At 37.4% G+C, this 23,553-nt stretch overlaps 1 protein-coding gene across 11 annotated transcripts in view; it reads left to right on the top strand.

Annotated features, from left to right (window-relative positions):
• ppp6r3 (protein phosphatase 6 regulatory subunit 3) overlaps window positions 1-21,738 on the top strand; it is a 91,036-nt gene extending 69,298 nt beyond the window's left edge. For 4 of the 11 annotated variants that reach the window (XM_033038924.1, XM_033038923.1, XM_033038921.1 and 1 more), the window contains exons 20-25: window positions 2,231-2,328; window positions 5,170-5,368; window positions 9,307-9,324; window positions 9,614-9,730; window positions 10,732-10,821; window positions 19,596-21,738. In XM_033038924.1, coding sequence (XP_032894815.1) covers window positions 2,231-2,328; window positions 5,170-5,368; window positions 9,307-9,324; window positions 9,614-9,730; window positions 10,732-10,821; window positions 19,596-19,647 — 574 coding nt within the window. In that variant the 3' untranslated portion in view covers window positions 19,648-21,738. The remainder of the gene's footprint in view (window positions 1-2,230; window positions 2,329-5,169; window positions 5,369-9,306; window positions 9,325-9,613; window positions 9,731-10,731; window positions 10,822-19,595) is intronic. The other 7 variants (XM_033038932.1, XM_033038922.1, XM_033038930.1 and 4 more) reach the window with 5 other exon arrangements.
• Window positions 21,739-23,553: the final 1,815 nt, after the last annotated feature.

Below are 23,553 nucleotides of genomic sequence, written 5' to 3'. Positions count from 1 at the left end.
GTGGGAATTTTGGTGCAGAGAAACTAAAATCGAAAGTCTATTGAAAATAACACGCATGGGAATCGAATCCCAGTGGAATATACCACATGCTGAGCAATTTTGCATCAACCCATACAATCCTGTACCTATACATTGAACTGATCGCACAGCCATTCGATGTAATAGTCCTGATAGATGTGTTAATTGCTGATGCGCATTCATGCTCACTTTCCTCTTCCACATGATGGTCACTTAAGTACAGAATGACGTGCGCTCCATTAATAGGAAATCTCTAGTTTGGATGTATTCTTCAGAGACTTTTAAACGTTTATATTTAGAGTAACCCGGGTAAGGCTGCTTCTCCCGCTTCCACTGCTTCCTCCATTGGGTTTGGTTGGAGTTGCCGTGGGTGGGGGGGAGAGAGAGAAGAGGGCCAGGGTGTTGGGGGGCAGGGTTCAGCCATGCTCCCGACTCGCTGCAACATACCCTCTCGTAAGTGTATGTGTGTGTGTGTGTGTATAAATTAATTCACCTGCTTAAAGTTTAACCTTGGTTGATGGCTACAAGTTTTGTTTTGAATTTCTTTCATTTGTTTTACTTAGGTTCTTTTTGAGTTCATTAAATTTATAAAACTGACATTTCTTTATTTTTTCCTATGGCCTGCAAAAATGTGCCAAATATATAATGTGGCCCTCATGCTGAAACGTTTGGAGGCTACTGTTGTAGACAAAGGCAATTGTGCAATCTTTATATAATTACTGTGACAAAACCAAAGATGAGTATGGCTGCCTTAATGCCCACTCTACTTGGGAGGCACGGCAGAATGCATGAACGCACTTATAAAGGATCTGTATGATGTCATATTTATGTCTCTGCTCGTGCATTCAGTTGCCAATGGTAATAGGCTCTAAAGTGAGTTAATCAGGAAGTCTGAGTTACTACAATGAATTTTAGACCTAGTCATTGTTTTGTTTTTTTACACTTCTACCTGGTTCAAATTCATATCCTGGTTGCAACTTAATGTAGAGGCTTTTTTTTTTGCATAACCTAGGAAACTGTGTTCTTTTGAGAACAATATAAATATGTAGCAGGGGTGTGTGAACCAGAACAATGGTCAGCAAATGGAAGGACTGAAGAGAAGGTTAGGACCAGGAAGTCTTAAAGGGAGGCCCGGGACAGGTTAATGAACAATGGTGAAACTGTTAGCCTGAAGTGTGTTTACTTCAATGCAAGGAGCATTGTGGCTAAAATGGATGAACTTAGAGCCTGGATCAGTGATTGGAACTATGATGTTGTGGCCATTCCGGAGACTTGGTTGCGAGAGGAATACAACTGGCAGCTTGACATTCCAGGGTTCGATATCACATATAATAGAGAGGGAGATAAAAGAGGTGGTGGTGTTGCTTTAGTCATAGCGACATTCGGAGAGGACATACTTGAATGTTCATCTGCTGAGGCAACATAGCCTAAATTGGAATAAGGCAGATTATAATGTTATCAGGCAGGAGCTAGGCAGAGTAGATTGGAACCAGTTGTTAGGTAAGTGGCATCTGACATGGGAGTTGTTTAAAGGCTAGCTGATTAAAGCTCAGGACTGGCGTGTTCCAGTAAGACAGAGGAATGAGGATGGCAACATTTGGAAACCTTGGATGGCCAAAAATGTCATAAATTTGGTCAAAAAGAAAAAGGATGGGCGTGTGAGGATTAAGAAGATGAAATCAGGCCTTTGAGGAATATAAAGCAAGTAGGAAAGAACTCCAGTGGTCAATTAGAAGGACCAAAAGGTACATTGAAATGTCTTTGGTGAGTCAGATTAAATAAAATCCCAGGCTGTACATTAAAGGCAAGATAGTAATCGGGGAGAGAGGGACGTTCAGAGATAAAGGAGGAAATTTGAGCTTGCAGTTGCAAGGTGTAGGTGAGGTGCAACTGTATTCACTAATAAGATGCACATGGGGGTCAGTGAGATCCGGGTGAAGAATAATAATATACTAGGGCAGTTTGAGATCAAGAACGAGGTGGTGTTGCGGCTCTTGAAGAGCATTAAGGTGGGAAAATCCCCAGGGTCTGATGGAATCTGTCCTGTTATTAAGAGTAGAGATTGCAGGGTTGAAGTTCAATAGTTCCCAATAATATGTAACGAGTTTCAAGCTCTATGTGAAAAACGGGCTCAACGTGGAATGCTGCGTAATTATTTAATAAATATTGCCTACTGGAGTAAGCCAAAATAATACAAATATTTTCCATTCAGGTCAAAGGATCCTTTAAGAAGTAGCTCCCCAATTGCAATGGAAACCAGTTTGGACCCAGGGGATGCTCGACACAGTTGTGTAGCAGCACATCATGAAGGTAATTCCTTTTTGTTGCAAATGCTGAATTAGTGTTATTTAGCAATGTCAATAAAATGAAGAACGTTCAGTCATACAATCGTGATTGTATTGTGAGAAGAGCCTGACACTTGGACAGCAAACCTGCTCACAGTTGCTACAGTTCGACTTGCCAGATGAAAGTGGAGTACACTGATTTCCTGACTGGCATGCCTTAATTTGGTAACTCCTTGCAGTGAAATCTCAGCCTTGACTAGGCTTCATTGAGCAGTTATGGTTAGTGTTCTCCCAATGTCAGTGGGAATGCTGAATTTCTGGAGACTGCTTTACTTAAGTCCACATGTCTTTGGCCTCCCTGTAACTCAAAGTAATTTGTTAAAATGTCGTTCAGCTAACTATCTTGATGTAGGTGCCATATGTTCCAATCAACAAGTCCTGTATGCCTCGAGTGTAGTCTGGATAATCTGCAGGACCTGTTTTCTCCAAGATATTGATTCATTGATTCTGTGCGAATGAAAGGATTTTGTCATTGAGCTGTACAGCATGAAAAAGCCCCTTACAAGCCATCGAGCCTGTGCCAACCAATACGCATCCATTTACACTAATCCTATTTTTATTTTCCCTATATTCCATCAACTCCTCCCAGATTCTAATACCATCTACAAAACAGGGGCAATTTAATGTTGGTAATTAACCTTCCAACCAGCATATCTTTGGGATGTGGGAGGAAACGTATGCAGTTGGAGGGAGATTGCACATTTACCACATGCAGACCATGAAGCTGGTGATTGGACCCAGGCCATTGGTGATGTGAGATAACAGTTCTATGAACTGTGTGACCCTCAAAGTAAAGCATTATTTATAATACTATTATAACTTTATCTTTCAATTTCGAATTTTGCCTGACTATCAATTTAATTTAAGACATATTAATTGATTCAAGGAGTTCAGAGCAGAAGATGGTTAATCCATCCTGCTGCTTGAGATCTCTTTACAGATAACATTGTATTAATTTGTAACTCATTTTTGACAGATTACAGAAAGATGCAAAAGCAACAGGGAATTTGTAGTGGACAACATTAACATCCATGTTATTGACTGGGACCTACTCAGTGCAAAGTGCTTAGAGGGGAAGAACTTGTAAGGAGTATCTAAAAAGGTTTCCTGAAACAGTTTGTGGATAGTTGAACTCAAAGAGGGACTACTGAACCATGGACTGGAGACGAGGCTGGCTAGGTGACTGGTGTTTCACTGGAACTGATCTCAACATAAGTTTTAACATAGTTATGATTAAGGGTAAGTCTGGACCTTGGCGGAGGTACTAAATTGGGGTATGTGAGATTACAGTGTTGTTAGCTGGAAATAGGGAGAGTAAATTGGAAACCGTTGTTATCGGGTAAGTTCGCATCTGACATATGGGAATCATTTAAAGGCTGATCCGAGTTCATATTCCAAAAAGGTGGAGGGATAAGGATGGCAAGGTAAGGGAATATTGCATGACTAAAGTGGTTGTATATTTGGTCATGCAGAAAAAGGAAGCCTATGTAAGATTTAGAAAGATGAAATCAGATAGGACCTTGGAAGAATATGCAAGTAGGAAAGAACTCAAGCTGCCAGTTAGAAGGAGAAAAAGGAGCCATGAAATGTAATTGGTGAGTGGGATTAAAGAAAATTCCATGGCTTTTTATATGTACATTAAAAACTAGAAGGTAACCCGCGAAAAGAGGACGTAAACAAGGCACTAAATAAAACTTTGTATCTGCATTCAACAAACAGGAGTACATGGTGGACAGTGACATCAGTGTGGGAATGACTAATTTGCTGGGGCAGTTTGAGATCAAGAAGGAGGTGATGTGTGGGCCCTTGAAGAGCATTAAGTTGGATACATGCCCAGGGCCTGATGGGATCTATCACGTTTTGAGAGAGGCAAGAGAGGAGATTGCAGGGACCTTGACAAGGATCTTGGCATCTTCTAGATTATTGTAATGCATTTGTAACATCCCTCATGGTAGGGATATCTAGAAAATTAAGATGTATTGGATCCACGGTGACTTGGTCATTTGGTTTCTGAACTGGCCTACTCATAGAAAACAGGATTTTGTTGGAAGAGTGTTATGCTGGCTGGAGATTTGTGATCGGTGGCAATCCACAGGGATCTGCTAGGACCACTGTTGTTCGTGATATATATAAATTATTTGGATGTAAATGTAGATGGGTTAGTTAGTAAGTTTACAAATACCACAAAAATCTAGATTTGCAGTCAGTGACGATTGCTGTCAATGTATTCTGCAGGATATAGGCCAGCTACAGAAAAGAGAGGAGAAATTGCCAGGTGTGGTGGTGGAGGCAGATAGACAGGCATATGGATATGGAGGGATATAGATCATGTGCACGCAGAGGATATTAGTTTAACCTGGCATCATGTTCAGTGCAGATATTGTGAGTTGAAGAGCCTGTTCATGAAGGTCTCACAAGTATAGACCAAGTTCAGCACAACTAATTGTCATGTCAGAGAGCACTAACCTCACACTAAAATCTGTGTCAACAACCTGTCTGTAGATAACTTCAGTTATCCTGATTTCATTTAATCATTTGCAAATATCAAGAAAGTAATATAAATGTGATTATTTGGAAGGTATCATATTCTATGACATTTGTGTTAAATGTTTTTTTTCACTGAATTATTAGCAATAACTTTTTAGGGAGAACATTTTTTTTGCTGTCAATTTGTTAAACAAATCAGTTAAAGTAAATCAAAAGTCTGTATTGTGCAATTTGTGAACGAATTATCAACCAAGTTTTAAAATGTTCTTTTATTTGCTCTTCAAATTATGTAATTCTTTATTTTTAATCCTATCTTCAGATTTTGTTGCAACCTCACACCTTGCCTACAAAGAACAAAAAGCAGGGTCAGCCACGTTAAATTTAGAACCCAATTTGTCCGATGGTGAGGATGAAGAGGTGGCTACAGACCAAGTAACAGAGACAGTCACAAATGGCTCCATGAAGGAGACAGTAAGCCTTACAGTAGATGCCAAAACTGAAACTGCTGTGTTTAAAAGGTAGGAAAGAACTGCAAATGCTGGTTTAAATCTAAAGTAGACGCAAAATGCTGGAGTAACTCAGCGGGACAGGCAGCATCTCGGGAAAGAAGAAATGGGTGACGTTTCGGGTCGAGACCATGTCACCCATTCCTTCTCTCCCGAGATCCTGCCTGTCTCGCTGAGTTACTCCAGCATTTTGTGTTTAACAGGTAGGTTGCTGTCGTGATTTTCTCCTGAATACTGTTTTTTTTTTTTAATCTTGAGGCTATTTAAATATTTAGCAAACTTCCATTCCTTGTAAAATTGGAATCTACCTTAATATTAAAATGAAGGCATTTCAGGTCGTCATGAAAAGTTAACATAAAACTTAAGAAACTTGTTTGGACTGAGATACTGACATTAGTGAATGACAATAGATTCTTCCCCAAATTTACTTAATTTTGATTTTGACTGAGCTTGAGGGAATTATGTGCTTTGGAGATCATGTCGATTTCGTGAGCGATAAATGTTTTTAATGTACAAAATTATCACTAATTTTAGAGCAACAGCATTGGCATAGAAACATAGAAAATAGGTGCAGGAGTAGGCCATTCGGCCCTTCGAGCCTGCACCGCCATTCAATATGATCATGGCTGATCATCCAACTCAGTATCCTGTACCTGCCTTCTCTCTATACCCCCTGATCCACAAGGGCCACAAGGGCCACATCTAACTCCCTCTTAAATATAGCCAATGAACTGGCCTCAACTACTTCTGTGGTGGAGAATTCCACTGTTGAAAGGTGTATTTAACTTTAATCAGATGGCTAATCTTGTTTTTTCCAATTCTTTAGGCCTCTGTCTTTGGATGTTAGTAAAGCAAGCTAACTTTCCAATTCATAACTGCCCTTTAATGAAATAAATGTTACATTGTGGTATTGTGCCTTAACTACAAAGCCAAAATAGGAGCAATCACAGCTTGCAATCACAGTTTACTACCCACCAAGTCACAAGCTGATCTATCTCGAATTAATGGTGCCCAGCTTTCTCTGAATTCCAGATTCCGGGTTCCTCCTTTCTGAATGTAGGTCTTGGTTCTTATGAAATTCTGGAGTTTGGTAAATAGTTATGTTCTGTCTAGAAGACCCATCTTCCTCCTACTACTTTTGTTCTCTTCTGATGTGACATCCATAATCTAATCCACGTCTAATCTACTTCTTCCACCTCTATCCCATTGTTTCTGGCTTATTGGTTGCAAGAGTATTTCTTCCATTTTGCCAGCTGTGTAGCATCATAGGTATTAGTGCTGAGCCAATGGGGTGCAGTGAAATTGGAATTCATTGTTTCTGATGGTTCATCTCTTGTGGATCTGATGTCCAAGTCTCATCACATGGGTATTTCCCTGTTTTAACCCGGGCCTCTAGTTACCTCTTACTGCCAAAATAACAACCAACTCCATTACCCACTGTAGAAGCCTTCAATACCATTGGAGACGTCTAAGAGTGGATCCGTTGTTCCTTATTTGACAACAACCAATAGTCAATCTTATTGCTTCTAATTTGTTAAACCTCTGAAACCTTGGGATTTGGTAAAGGAGTGTGACATCCCAACTAATTGCTACTTAATGAAGTGAATGAACATTACATTGTGGTATTGTCCCTTATCTAATTTTGGACATGTTCATCCTGCAGTTACTATTATTTCAATGTTACTAAAAATAAAGTTTTGTTTATAAATTATTTCCATTCTTAAGATCAACTTGAATTTCTCGCAGTTAAATAGTTCTACCTTTGCTTCACCAAATGTTTGGTGTACTTTATGACTGTGAATGTATATTAGGAATAAAATTAAATCTCTCAGAAATTTAAAATAGTTCATTAGAATAACAGCAACATTTGCTGGATTACATAGCATTTACAGCACATAAACAGGGCATTTGGTTCAACTGAATATTGCTGTTGCTTATGCTGCTTCCATGTTAATTCCTTTGTATCCACATTGCTTTTTGCCAAATATTCCACTATTTTTGCTATCTTTTGTATACATCAACTCTTTACCTAAATGTGCAGATAGTATTTCTTCCAATTAATTTATGTGGTTGTTGGTTCCATATCTTTAATGATTATTAAATTATGTATTTGGTTTGTTGGTAGACATTTATTCTGAATTTATTGTAAGTGAGAAATTATAAACAATTTCACAGAGCCAGACTTGCCTGCCCTATCTAACCACCTGAATTTGCTGCCTCTGGTCACCCACGTAAATCCACACTTGCTTGGTTTGGAAGAGAGAGGACCAATTATGTTTGCCCATTGCATCTCAAGTCCTGTGGCATGTTCAGAGCAGCAATAGAGCCTCTGACAAAACATGTCAGAGGGATGTCTACGAAAATGTCTTTGATAAAATGCTGTATTTGATAATGTTTTAAAATATCTTCAACATTTGGGAATAATTTTTAAAAACATTAATCATCTCCATGTGGAATCCAATGATAGAGTGAACTGAAAAGATGGGCCTTCCATTTTGAAATGCTGTCAGTAACCATCAAGTCAGACACAAATGTTCTCTCTCGTGTTACTCAATCTATTTTCAAATTTCCATCAAATTCCATTTTAAAAGAAGAGCATCAGAACTGCTCAAATTCTTCCTGATTGTGACATCAATTATGATGATGCTTATGAATGGATTTATGTTCTTCTATAATGCTTCATTATACTTTTGTGTTGTTCATACCCAGATCTCTGCAACTTACTTTTTAATTTAATTTAACTTAAGTTTCCAATTAACCTTTTACATTATTGCTTTCTTTTGAAAGGATTTTTTCTGAGGAAACCTATAGGTGAATACATTTTAATCAGCATATTCTTTTGTTGCAGATTCTATTGCATATGTTTTATGCTTTTTCTAAATGTGGCAAACTAGTTTGAATATGTACACATTTGTCATTCAACTGGTGAAGTATTTTTTTACCAGAAGTGCAGTATAATACAGCACTGTTCTGAGTACAGAAAACTCTGATAATCCAGCATATTTGGGACTGTTGTGCTGGATTTGCAGATTTTCCAAACTATTGGATGTTATTCCCTATTAATACAACATTTTTAAAATTCACTTTCTTAATATATGTTAATGGTATTATAACATTCCCAGTGCACCTAATAAATTTAAATGGGTAATGGGACCATGTCAATTTACAGAGAGTGTGGGACACAGGACCAGGTCAATTTAAGGAGAGCATGGGAAGCAGGACCAAATCAGTTTAAGGAGAGCATGTGCATTGTCCTTGGGTTAATCGGAATGAAGTGTGGATAGGTGAGTCGGAGTGCAGTATGGGAAATGGAGCCCTGGTGAATTGTAATGAAGTGCAGGAACTGGGACTCCGATGAGTTGGAAGATATTGCGGGGAAAAAAGACCCAGGAGGGGTGAAAGGGAGTGAGGGTAGCAGGATCCGCCAGTTAGAAGGGAACATGGCAAACATTATGTGGAGAGCCAGATGCCAGCTTATTGTTTTTTACAATAGTTGCTGCACTGCAGCTCAGTTAATTAATTACTAACTGCACTGACATTGATTTACTATTTAAAAAAAATCATGAAACTGGAGTCAAACACTTGTTTGCTGATTCAAAAACAATTAATTGAATTTTTGTCAGTAAAGGAACTTCATAAATTTTATTTTTATTTGAAATGTGCCTTTGACATGTTTATTATAATTACAGATTTAGTTTAAGATCTTACAGGATAATGTTAAGTTAATACTAAAGTTCAGACATCTGTTTTATTTTCCCCAAGACCAATGTGTTTGGTGAAAACCTTTAGGGGGTGGAATCTCACAGTAGAATTAAAGTAATCCAAATGTTTTATTGTAGTTATACTAAGTATCATTTGAATGTGGAAAAAAAAACTAATTCATAGTAGTTCAATTGGAGATTTTCACAATTTAAGCTTCCTTTCTCTTTCTCTCGTGCTTTTGGCTTCAGAGTGTTGAAATCCTATCGGTATGTATTACAATTAAGTGTGAATTAACCACATGCTGTATGTGTGAACAAGCAGACGTGTCATCATAGATATATTTTCATATTATGGCATGACTTTGAGTCAACATCTGAAATAATACATCAAGGTTTAATGTTGCTTGCAAAATGATCCTCGTTCATTCATGATTTCCTCCTATTTGCATGTGATTTTTTTCACAAATTGCATGATTGGAGAGTGAGTTTCATAACGAGTGTGAAAAGACATTAACTGTTTACAGAAAAATAATCTACTTGTCTTTTTCCCGTTTAGTGAGGACGTAAAGTTGTCTACCTCTGAAGATGTTTCTTCAAAATATACGTCGCCAGATAATTTAGAAGCTGCAAAAGTCACCTCAACGTCACTGTCTAATGATTATCGAATAGATGGGTATGCAGATTTCACATTATAACGTACAAGATTCCCTGATAAAGTATGAAAAAGTAACCAATAGATTACTCCTTTTCATGCACGAAAGAGGCCATTTGGGGTTATTTACTAAGCTTTGTTTTTACTAGATAGATTATTTTATTTTCAGGTTATTTTATTTTCAGATTATTTTATTTTCAGGCTGTAATTGTTATCTGTACTTCATGTTTGTGAAATTGAAATGATTAGCTGCATGAATTGTCAAATAATATCTAGTTGTGGTGCAATGAAATACCCTTAACTGGCACAAGGTGCACATTTTCAGTAGAACAGCAGGACATTGATGCTACATATTAGGGAAACGCTACATAGGATGTAGGGTGACGTAGTTGTGAGATGCACTAAAAAAAGAGTCAACCAAACCTGAATTGACAGCTGTAAAGGATGAGTGCTGGAGTATGTTTAGTTTGGTTCATACAGAATGATTACGTTATATAGAAGTGTCAATTGTTCCATTTATACATTTGAAATATCAGATATGTTTTTCTTTCATTGGGGGGGTATTTGATATATATATACTAAAAGCTGATGATTTTCACATAATTGTGTAATAAATGATCATTATAAGAATTGGTTGAAGTGTGCAAAATAATTATTCCTTGAGCCCTAATGTAGCAATTTAAAATTGTCCATTTTATCTTTGGCTGACTATCTCCTCACATACAAAACAAAGGTTTCTGGTCAAGCATACCTCCTTGGGCTGCAGCAGAATGATCAAAAATAGGCAGGTTTTGTCCATGAATTATTGGTGACATGCATCTACCATGTATCAGCCTGTCTAGGCCACTAGAATTGTAGATAAAGGAAGACAGGCCAGATGAGTTGCGATAAAGTGATCAAACCGTATAGTGCTAGAGTACTAGAATGCTCTATGAATTCAAATACCATCCCTACTTTGTTACCAAGAATGTCTTCATGCTTCAGTTTAGTCTGTATGTTTAACATAGCTATTTTATCAACAGTTTGAGGCCCGATGAAGACAATATAAAATCTCGAGCAAAAGACACCTTGAATGGCCCCATTGACAATGTAGCATCAATGGAAGAAGTCAAGTAAGAATCCAATGTAGTTTAATGATTAACCTGATACAGTGTATAACTTTAGTATCCCTTATTTATTTGATGATGGTTATTACAATATTTGTTTCATGAACAGTATCTTTCGCTTGCACATCACTATTATCCAGTATTATTCGCTGGCAGCTTGTCAAATACTTCTGAGTTATGTATTATAAAAGCAGAATTATATCATCTAATAGTAATACAAGCTGTTCACTAGCCTGAAAGTGACTTTTTTTGACAAATGGTAGACTTAATTTGTGTTATTCCTTACACACTAAAACTATTTTGATTCGTTGTGAATCCTAATAAACTAAATTGATGGGGTTATTAAATAGTTACAGAAGCAGGAAATGGCTTGTTTTAGAAACATAGAAAATAGGTGCAGATGTAGTCCATTCGGCCCTTCTTTATGATTATGGTTGATCATCCAAAATCAGTACTCCGTTTTGGGTATGAGCAAGGGTTGCTTAAGAATAAGTTGATCTAGGTCATAGTATACTCCTTTTAATATAAAGGTCTAATTTTATTTTTAAACTGAGATGTTTATATATAATAATATACAAAATAATTAAATGAGTATTCACATTCTGAGCTAGTTATTTGCATTGTAGGATATAACTGATTGCTTTTCTGATTTTGTTTGTCTTGTTAAAATATTACAGAACAGAATTTATTGGCATAAGCGAATAGCATACTTTTTCCAACGTGTAGAAATGTTTTTCTTTATGTAAATAAATTGCTCAATCAACATGATTGAATTATATCAGATTAACTCCTGGGATTGCAGGATTGTTGTAGGAGGAGACAAGGCTGTGCCTATGCCTGCTTGTGTTTAGAATATCTAATTGAATAGGACAAACTTGTTATGGAGCTTGGCAGAGTAGATGTCAAAATTATTTTTAAATATCTGGTTTACGTGTCTTGAAACAAAGGCCACAGTCTAAATACAAGGATTTGGATATTTGGGATGCAGATGAGGAAGAGAATCATTCACCCTGTGGTGTGAACATTTTACTGATGAAGGCTATTGGGGCTCGTCTGCTAAGAGAAAGATGTTGATAGATTTATAGATATTAACAGAATCAAAGCATATGAAGTAATTGTATGAAAGGGATAATGAGATAAAAGTTCAACTGTAATCTTATGGAATGAAGTCAGCACAGTTGTCAGAAAGTATTCTATTTGTTATAATGCGAGAATATTTGGTGGCTATATCCAATTCTTACTATTACACTGTAATGTAATTATAGCTTATCCACATAAGCAAATTGCAGATCTTTAAATGTGTATGGTATACATGTTTGTTGATGACTCTAAAATATATGCAAACATTTGCGATGAGGATATTTGAACTCCGAGGCAGAATTGATTTGGTTGAGTGAGTAGGCAAAACTTTGGCAAATGGAGAATAAGATAGGAAATTGTGAGGTTGTATAGTTCTGTAGAGCAATCGAAAGGCAGACTATTATCTAAATAGGGAGATTGCAAACGAATTGAATATGGCTGACAAAATGTTAACAGGCAAATGTAACAAGGAGATAAGAAGGCAAATGTTGCCGTTATTGCAAGTATTGTTACAATTGTACATGGTATTGGTGGGGTCACGCCACACCATATTCTCTGTGAAATACTTTGCAGGTTTCTGATCTCATTTTTAAGAAAGGAATTAAGAAGTTGTTTCAAAAGAGATTAACTAGATGAATCCCTGGGATGAGAGGGTTTTCCATCGCACTGGTAAAGAAGTTTGATTTGTAATCTCTGGAGTTAAACGAATTAGGGGTGAATTAATTGAAACTGATAAGATCCCAAAGGGGCATTATAGAATGTTGAGATGTTTCCATCTTGAACAAGTCTTGAACAAACAGACAATTACAAAACAAGGGGGTGGTAATTTACACTGAGATGTGTAGAAATCCTGCTGGAGTTGTCTATCTCCTCTTTAAATAACTCTTTAGTGGATTCTGGGGGTGTATAAAAGAATGGTATGTAATTCTTTTGAATATTTAGGGAATTGAGGGCTATAGGAATGGGCAAAGATGAGGCCTTCGGAAGACCACGTATAATTATTCTGAATATTGGAATAAGCTTGAGGGACCAGGTAGCTGAGGGACCTGCTTGTATTTTTTTGTTTTCTTATGTAGTGTGGTGTTATAAAGATTTACATCATCCATGTTGAATCAGAGAAACTGAGACAGATGGGTATAAGACCATGCGTATTCTTGAACACTACAGCTGTCATTGGTGGGAAGTTAACCTCATCAGTCCAAATGTTTTGTTTAGTTTAGTTTAGTTTTGAGATACAGGCTCTTCGGCCCACCGGGTCCGCACCGACCATCGATCCCTGCACACTAACACTATCCTACACCCACTAGGGACAATTTTTACATTTACCAAGCTAATTAACCTATAAACCTGTACGTCTTTGGAGTGTGGGAGGAAATGAAAGATCTCAGAGAAAACCCACGCAGTTCACGGGGAGAACGTACAAACTCCGTACAGACAGCCCTCGTAGTCGGGATCGGACCCGGGTGTTCAGCGCTGCATTCACAGTAAGGCAGCAACTCTACTGCTGTGCCACCGTGACCGCAGTGTGATTCCAGTTCTGGGTTATTTAACTGGATTCTGGTCTTTCACTAATTTCAGTGGAATCTTAGACATTCATTCTCAGCAATCCTATCACAGCAGCACTGGCATGTGTGCAGTACCCCATGGGCGACTTTATGAGCTAACAATATTTGTTTTCTTTATACAGCACAATTATGGATTTCCATTATTATTTGAATAATGCACGGCTGGAAAGCATTTACACAACGGTGGATAGCAGGACAGTTGCCCAAAATTGTACACATAATCCTAATCTTAAATTTTAATTTTACCTATGTTCACTTCCATAATTGCGGCCGTAGTGTGCTGAAATGTACGTTCCTGGTCATGTCTTTTGGAACCATGTTCTGTTGGCTAGATATGGCAGTTGGTCCACTGTTTAGAATCCCATGCTTATTTTGTTCCTTTCAAGCTTCTGCAATTTCTATGGAATTAGTCAATGGACTAATTTCTGCAAACCTATGATGTTATTTTTATCATATAAACTATTGAATTTTAGTTTTACTTTTTGACATTCATCCAGCTCCAGCAGCTACCTTTCTAACACTCATTCCTTGAGCTTATTTGTGTTGAGCTTTGTGGGGAACTTTATTCTTTTCCATTTCCCATTTTTGTGTGCTTGGCTATGCTTCCTTTTCTCTCAATGTCTTTGCATGATGCTTCAGAGAAGATTTTGATTTGTTGATGGCAGATATTCTGAAAGAAATACCTTCAAGTTTAACGATTACAATAAAAATTGCCTGCAATGTACAGCTTGTCACTGGGCCCTTTTGTTCCCTTTCCCAATTACTATGACACAAAGGTGCAATTTAGCACATTATGTCTCTGTTAACTTCCAGAAGAGCAATACCATCTGTTCTATTCTTCCTCTTATTTCCCTGGGATCTGTTCTTTCTCACACCCATCAACTCATCCTAATTCTTCAGCTACCCATCTACACTTGGGATAATTTATTGCATCCAGTTAACTTACTAAATGTGCCCTTGGAATGTAGGAGTAAACTAGAGCATCACATGATCACTCTATACGGTCTGTATCAAACCCAGGTTGCTGAAGCGATGAAGCAGCAGAACTAACTGTTGCTGCACTGCACCACCCCATAAAGATTCCACCATTTCTGTCTTAATGGGTTCTTCAATCATGCATGTTTCTTTTATTTGTTGAAAACGTCGGCATCATTGGCGAGACCAACATTTATTGCTCATCCTTATTGCCTCTGTGATGAAGAATAAAAGGTGATATATATAGAGCCAGGATGTTTAGGCACTAAAAAACTCTGAAATAGGCAGGCAAAAAGGCATAGTAAAATTACAAAAAAGGCACGGAAAAGGCATTTATTGACACAAAAAGGCATTTATTTCCACCACCAAAATATAGTTAAAAGTGGTAATATAAAGGTATACTACATTAAATGACCAAAGTTGCCTGGTTGCACATAATTACTGGCATTCTTTTCAAATTATTTGGTGTTAAACTATGCTGTCTGTCAGACAGAATATACTTCAGTTGTGAAAAACATATTTTTACCTCAGCTGAGGTCACTGGTGCATACCCAAAACAAGCTACAGACTCTATCTTCATGTTGATATCTTGTGCATTACCTTTGAGAACTTTTAATTATGTTGTCTATTTCTTCAAGATCTCTGTTTGCTAAAATCACTCTCACATTTTCCTTGTATGTCTTTACCTACATCGCCAGGAATTTTACGAATATCATCAGTTACTTTGTTGAAAATCTGCAAGTTATTCACTAATGTTTCGCCACGTTTCTCAAGGGAAATGATAGCTTGTGGGAAGTTTGCAAAATTGGAAGCAATAAGATCGCGGTGGAGGGACTTTTTCTGCATGATTTCACTGACGATCCTGACAGCAGCAGATTCTTCTTCTTCAAAACAGTTGACTATTTTATCTTTTCAAAATTTGCAGCATAGTAGAGTACAGCAGAGAGCCATGTACCGCTCCTAGTCAAAACGGGTTGAGGAGGTAGCGGAATCTCGGGTGCCATTTCCTTGAACAACTGCACATGTGATGGTGCTTTGAGGAAGATTTTCTTGACATTGGAAACTAGGCGATCGACATTTGGAAACAAGCTACGTATGTTCTTGGCAATTCTATGAAAGCCTTGAGCTAAGCATGTTAAATGCAACATTTTGGGGAATAAAACTTTAAGTCACAAACAGAAGAACATTCTTGTGTTTTGTACCTTCTGGCCAAAGTACAGCAAGTGAAGATATAAACAACTGAGCAATAGTTGAGCTGTTTGACTTCTCCAATACTTCCGATGTCAACAAATACTCCTTTGATGGTTGACCTGCCTCCAGTGTACCGATGACCACATTGGCAACATATCTCCCCACAGCATCAGTTGTCTCGTCTATTGAGATCCATATTTTGGTGCATGCAACTTCATCTCTAATTTTCTGCACAACAATGTTGAAGTTGCTGTCAACATAATTTCTCGGTAATGATGACTTGCTTAGTCTATGTTCCTCTAAAAAATCCTCTGTGTATTTCTCTGAAAAACCTCTGAGAGATTTGTTTTCCAATTTCTACAGTGGAATTCCAGCATCAATGAATGCCTTGCACAGATCAATCGAAAACTCAGATTTGCGACTGGAGCCAGCAGTAAATGTAGTGAGGAGACAAGCTTGGATATTTCGCTTGGGTAGTCTACACCCTGCTGTATCAACATTGACTTCTCTAATTTTAGATAGCCCTTGTCTTCTCCCCCTCTCCCTTCCGAGCTCTCTTTCTAATCCTACTGTCTCTGTCTCTTCCTTTCTTCTTTCCCCCCCCCCCCCACCTCACATCAGTCTGAAGAAGGGTCTCGGTCCGAAACGTCGCCTATTCTTACTCTCCATAGATGCTGCCTCACCCGCTGAGTTTCTCCAACATTTTTTGTCTACCTTCGATTTTTCCAGCACCTGCAGTTCTTTCTTAAATAGATCTTGGAGAAGACTGAACCAGCGGGCAGCAGCACGAATGAATGAATGACCAAAGTTTTCTTGTAAGTTATACTATGTTAACACGTTAATAATAACATTAATATTAACGTGTTAACATAGAAAACGTCATTGTAATCACGGTGCAACTAGAGAAAACAGCATGGCCTTTTAGCAAAACTACGAAAAAGGCTGATTTAGGCATGATTGTGAAAAAGGCATTATCGTGGTGAAATCATCAAAAAAGGCATGAAAAGATGGCATTTATGGCAAAATCCTGGCTCTAGTGATATATTTCTAAACCAGGATTCTAGGAGAACTTGCCGATGCAGCATTGTTCTAATATACTTGCTGCTCTTAACCTTCCAGGTAATATAGCCAGGTAATATAGATCACAGTTTTGAGTTATGCTGCAACAGTTCTTTTGACGGATTGTAACACCGCAGCTATTATGTTAAGTAAGATGAAAATCAAATAAGGCTGATTATTGATTTTGAGTGTAGAAACAAAGATCTCCAGTTGCTGGTTAATACGCAAAAGGACACAAAATGATGGAGTACCTCAGCAGTTCAGGCAGCATCTCTGGAGAACATGGATCGGTGACGTTTCGGGTCGAGACCCTTCTTCAGACTGAAGAGACCCTTCTCGACCCCGAAACATATCCTCGGCCTGAAACATATCCATGGCCTCCACGGATGCTGCCTGACCTGCTGAGTTACTCCATCATTGTGTGTCCTTCAGTGATTTGTAGTGTATGGAAACATTCCAGCAAATGGAGAATTATCCAATACTCTCTCGTTATCACTTTACGATGAAGGCAAGACATTTGTACGTTTGCAGATGAGATGCGACAGAATATCTGGCCTCTGACCTGCTCTTGCTCAAATATGACTTGCCTAGTTTAATTTGTCGTCAGTGAATTTTAAGGAAATGATAACAGAGTACTTGGGGAAACAATAATAGTACTGGGGCAAAAGCTTTTCACTGTACCTTGATACACGTGACAATAAACTAAACTAACCTGAACTGAGAGTGAACGGAAATGTGAAAGGGAAATCATATCTGAAAAATCTATTGGAATTTTTTTTGGATAACAAGGATATCATGTGATGTGAAATAATTACGCTTTCAGAAAACCTTTATTAAGATGCAGCACAAAACCATCAACAAAATCAGGGTACACTATGTAAAGCTGCAGGACAGAGGGATTGGCAGACCCTTGTGCACAAAGCACAGAAAGCCAGCACACAAGGGAAACCCAATGGAATTATGCCTCTTTATTCAAAGAAGTGGAATAAAATAGTAGGGAAGTCTTACTGTAGTTTTATAAGTGAGACATTTGAGGTGCAAACAATTTTGGTCCTTCGCTAAGTAAGATATTTCATTGGTGGTGGTTAGAAAGGGTTCTCTAGGAAAATTGCAAGTATGAAAGGATTATCCTACATGGAAAGGTAAAACAAATTGGGATACTCTTCATTGAAATTTAGAAGAATGGAAGATTATCTTATTGAAATATAATATTCCTTGCAGGCTAGACAGGATAAATACTGAGAGATGATTCCTGTCGTAGGATAGCCCAGGCCCAGAGAATATGATCTCAGTATAGGAGTGCCGATCTAAGATTGGAATAGGGAAAGATTTATTTTGAGATTTATAAGTCTTTGGAACTCCTTGCTGCAGAGAACCATGGGGCAGTCATTGTGGATATTTAAGGCTGAGATCGATTTCTAATCAATGTCAGAATCAAGCGCCTGAGGGAAGGAGCAAGGATATGAAGATGAGGAATGTTGGATTAACCATAATCACATTGAATGACAAAACCGGCTCCAGGGATTGAATATGCTAATCGTGTTCCCACTCTTTATACCAAATTGCATATTTAGTTACCACAGATGTCCTGCACGATGAGTCCTGCGCGATGGTGCAAGGGCCCCTGTTGTTCACAATCTATATCAGTGGTTTGTACAATAGGTTCATGTAATGTACCCCGGTTTGCTGACGTTACCAAGCTAGGCGGCATTGTGGCTGTGTGGAATATTTCAGAGTGGCTTCATGGACATATGAAAATGGTAAGGTTGTCCACTTTGGTATCAAAATAGAAAGGCAGAAAATGTTTAAATGGAGAACATTTGACAAAGCAACCTATGTGTCGTTTTACACAAATCACTGGAAATTGACGTGTTGGCTTGACAAGCAATAAGGAAGACAAATAGTATGTTTGCCTGTATTGCAAGATAATTTGAATACAGGACAAGAAATGTCTTGCTCCAATTATGTAGAATGCTGGGGATATCACATCTGAAATACAGGTCTGGTCTCCCTTTTCAATGAAGGATATACTTGTCATTGAGGAATGCAGCAAAGCTCACCATATTGATTCCTGGAATATTACAATCTAGGGGTATTGGTTAGGTTCACTGTAGGCACTGATCTTCAGCTTATCAAACCCTGTCACTGCTGCACTAAATTTACACGGGATCAGGAAAGGCAAAATTCTTACAATTTAAAAAAAAGATTTGCAGAAAAGAGTTTGAATGAAATGTGTAAGTTAGAGTATTACGTGTTGTCAAATTCAAATAACTCTTGTGTGCATTGTGTAGGAAGCCCATCTGCAAGAATTGAAGCAAATAAATGGCTCATTAAGGTGATGATTGGGCCATTATGAGAAAGGTAGATAAATACAGGGAAAGGAATGGTTTGAGTGAGAAATCGTAATGGTGTCCAGCATAAAGGTCAACAGAAACTAATTGGATTGAATGGTTGGTTTCTGTATTGTAGATTCTATCCAAATTAGCAGGCCCACTTGAGTACTTCCATTCCACTTGGCAGCATAGCTGAAAATGGATCAGACTAATTCATCCAAAGTAAGTGGATTTAAAATGGTGCTAATTTATCTGAATAAAATATTAAATGTTGTAGTCACTTGGCTGATGGTATGTCGCAAATTTAATAAACCATGCCATAATTTTCATTTGGCTGACTTAAATTCTGAGTATTCCTTGCATTCCATATGGACTTCAAATGTGCACCATGTGTCAGGGAAGAAAAGTGCTAATTTGTAGTCTGAATGATGCTGATTGCTAATTGTATGAAGCTGCTTTATACTGTATGCTAAACATATTTTTATGTAACTGTTCAACTGAGATTTGAATCAATTTTGCTTGTGGGGGCATAAGATTTCCTCAGTTGCTGAAAATAGCTTTTTGTGTTTTTTTTAAGGATGGCTCAACAAGTCCTGTCACCTGAAGCTTCAATTAATGGACCTGCATGAATAATTCTGCCTGCTGTTGTCTACTCCAGCCTGAGCAGCTACTATCCAGGGGTATCAGTGGGGTTCACTGGAGGCACTGGGTTTAGGCCAATCAAAGCCAGTCACTGCTGCACTAAATTTACATGGGATCAGGACCAGCAATATTCTTATCGTATTTTTTTTTAAAGATGGATGTGCAAAGAAGAGTTTGAATGAAATGTATAAATGAGGGTATTACATGTTAACAGATGCAAAGAACTGTTGCGTGCATTTGTTTCGAATACATGTCCTTTTAAATGGGTTGATCAGTCCATTAAATATCTTGCCACTCACATAATTAGTATTGTTGCCATGGTTATAAGAGTAGAATATTTTATAAAAGTGTGTATACTTAAACCTAACGTATATAATTGAAATATACCAATTGGAACACATAGTGTGACCAAAGTGTTTAGAAATTTTCATACTTTTTTTCATCTTGTATAAGAATTTAACTTTCAGTGTTTCTTCCAAGTGGGCAGTGTAAATTGTAGAGGTGAAATGCAAATGTAAAAGTGTTATTTTGATCGAGTTGCCTATATTAAACCAATTGCTAGGAAAAAAAATAATTGTAAATGTTCAAGAGTGACTCTTTCCTTCAGATTTTATTTGTAAACATTTCTTGAAATCTAGATTAGTCTTGGAAACTCTTTTAAGTCAGAGCTTAAATATACTTGTTACTCAATATGAGTTGATCATTTGGTATGTCACTGAATAACCATAAGTATGTTTGTCCTTCTGTATCTTTTAATTTCAGAGCAACAGATTGTACAAATCAAAGGTGAAGAATGCTGAGCATTAGCTTTGAATTGCACGTGGCTATTGTGTGGTTCACTTAACTAAAGATCTGATCATTTTACTGTTTTAAAAAATTCCGTTGAATCATTTAACCAGTTTGTTTTTTTTAGATCCATTTATTTTGCCAGGTGAATAGAGCTTGATCAGGATGAACTGATGCCTGAGCAGTTAACGTAATATGAGTTGGCTAAAAGATTATTTTGAAATAAATTTCTACGGAGTGAAGAGCCTACTTGAGGAAAGTATGACAGTAACTCCATATTTTGAATTCAGGGATTTAAAGTGTTTGGCAGATTGGACCTCTTCAAGGGACCTTACTGGACTGTTAATGGAGGCGATGACTAGCATTGGGTTATACTAAGGCAATTTTGAAAATGTCATTTGACAAAGTGCCTATGGTACAGGTTAAAGTGAAATGAGATGATGGTAATGCTTGATAAATTTGTGGAAGAATTCTTTCACATTAGAAAATAGTATCTGTTGCAGGAAAGTCAAATAAGATGTGCACTCGCCTATTGGTGTGGCCTGTTCTTTGCAGCATCTACAGTAACTATATTGTTGGATCCTTCAAGCACCTTAATATGTTCAAAGTCAATGAAATATTTTATATCAACTTCATCACTGTTTTAAAAAAAAACAGCTTGGGATTAGAGCTCTAGAAATAAGCATTGGAAAAGAAAATCAAACCCAGCAATGCAATTTTCTGTGATCTACCAAACTGCTTTGGGGTGATAAAATCCAAATACAATTGTTAATGCTTGATTCACCACTTAAACTTCTAAAATAGTTGATCACAGATACTTGAAGATTGGGATACTGAAACATCTTTTAAGTATCCCAGTGTAGCAATTACTTAAAAATGTGGTAGGATTATAGTGTACAATTTTTTTAAAGTAAAAAATTAGATTGGGAAAAGATGGATTATTTCCAAACCGGAACTGTGGGAGTTACAATGTTATATAGATGTGGCTGCCAAATGGGGGATAAAAGTCTATTCCATCTTGACAATCTTTTGTTTGCAAGGTTTATGTGTTTGGTTGCATGATAAAATGGCAATCGTTTTTAATACACCGCCAGGATGGACATGAACCACTCACACAAGTACAAAATGTAAAAAGTATTGGCATCTTGCTGTCAAATGATTCTGGTTGTATGATACATTTTCATTTGTCCAATTTCCAATGTGCATCCAATATACAATGTAAATATACTTTGTTAAATTTAATGCCTTTAGTTAAAGTTTGCAATAAACTGAATTGCTTAAGTTGTACAAAAGTGAATTGTTTAATTTTTATGACCATCGTTCCATTTTTAATTTTGTATCCAGTGAAGCAAATTATTGCAAAATGCTCTTTGCTCAGACGTACAAAACAAACGTCCCCGTAATTGGCTTTTCAGAACGGTACTTTTTGAATTTAATCAGAAGTGTTATGACAATATTGGGTTTCTGTATTAAAATTTTTTTTTTAATATTCATGCACCTTAAAGTGTACAATGACAGCTTTAAGGAAAGGATCCTTATAGGATGTATAAGGTTGCTACAATGTAGCTTAAACTGCTTTACTTAGATGTTAGATTGCACAGCTATTTCTCTCGGGTTTCGTTTTCATATAAGAGAATTATCGCTAGTGTGTTTGAAGTGGCTATCTTTATATTTGTCTTTGTACTTTGGAGTAATTTGTATCTCACTGGTATAAGCTGGTATAGATCGTTTAATAGGTAACGTGTTTTTTTTTTTTAATTCTGCCAATGGATTTATTGTGCCCTACAGATAATACAGGTTTGAATTTAATAGTAATAAAGCACCAAAAATGAGCCAAGAAGCCAGTCAAGTGAAAAATGCATTATTTGTTGATCTTGGATTCATTATGAGCTTTGTCTTCGGAGGAATGCGACCAAAACTTGATAGGTTGCATCCCTCGGTTAATATCAGTTCATTTAATTATTGGGACAGTTGCAGCTTGTAACTCTGGGATTAACAATCATGCTACCTCTGCTTGAATTTCAATACGATTTGAGTTTTTGAGTAGCTGGTGACATTAAAAAATATTGGGACATTGATGCATTTTGGAAGATCCCATTTCTCCTACCTTCTCTGCAACCTAAAACTAACGTTTTATCTCTTTTCCACTTCTGACACATTGCTAGACCTAAAACATTAACTCTTTATCTTTCCACAGATGGTTTCACTGAGTGTTCCCAGCATTTTCTGATTTCATCCCATAAGCTCGGTGAGTTGCAATGATTGCAGCAATAGCACTCAACAATGCAAACTCTCTTATGTCCATTTGAAATAGATATTCAATACTGAATATGTGAGAGATTGAAAGATGTGTAAATCCATAAACAAAATCTGATGAAAAGGTGTTTGCACAATGAGAAAGTGAATTGCGGAAGTAGAATGGTGTAAAAGATTTTGGAGATGGAATGTAAATTGACAGATGTAATTGATTACTTTAAATCAATTACTTTAGGGATATATTTTAATTTCGAGATACAGTATGGAAACAAGCTCTTTGAAATGCAAACAAGCTCTTTGGCCTACCAAGTCCTCACTGACCAATGTACACACATGTTCTATGTTATCCCACTTTCTCACACACACCCTACACATTAGGGACAATTTTAGAGGCCAATTAACTGGCTAACCGCATGTCTTTGGGATGTGGAGGGAAACTAGAGCACGGGGAAGAAACCCACAAGGTCACAGGGAAAGCGTGCAAACTCCATAAAGACAACACCCATGGACAGGGTTAAACACAGGTCTCTGAGTGCATGTTTCACCAGCTGAGCCACTATGTCGCCCAACTTGGTTTCAGTATTCAAGGTTGAGAGTAAAACGCAAGACATTGTGTAGTAACCTGAGAATGATTCCTGCTGTCACACAGATTAGAATTACTGAGCTTTGCAGAAGGTTGGATGGATGGACTGTGATTGATTGGATAGCTCTAAGCCATGAATGGCATGTTCAGAGAAAAGGTGCAGATGAGTCTACAACTGGTATCCTTGCTGGATAAGCAACAGATGCTATAAGCTAATTTGGCATAGAAGAGAAAAATGATAAAAACAAGGCCTGCCAGAATATCTGTG

The sequence above is a fragment of the Amblyraja radiata genome, chromosome 20 (assembly GCF_010909765.2).
Source record: "Amblyraja radiata isolate CabotCenter1 chromosome 20, sAmbRad1.1.pri, whole genome shotgun sequence".
In the NCBI taxonomy this organism is placed as follows: domain Eukaryota; kingdom Metazoa; phylum Chordata; class Chondrichthyes; order Rajiformes; family Rajidae; genus Amblyraja; species Amblyraja radiata.
This window is presented reverse-complemented; position numbering and strand designations above follow the sequence as displayed.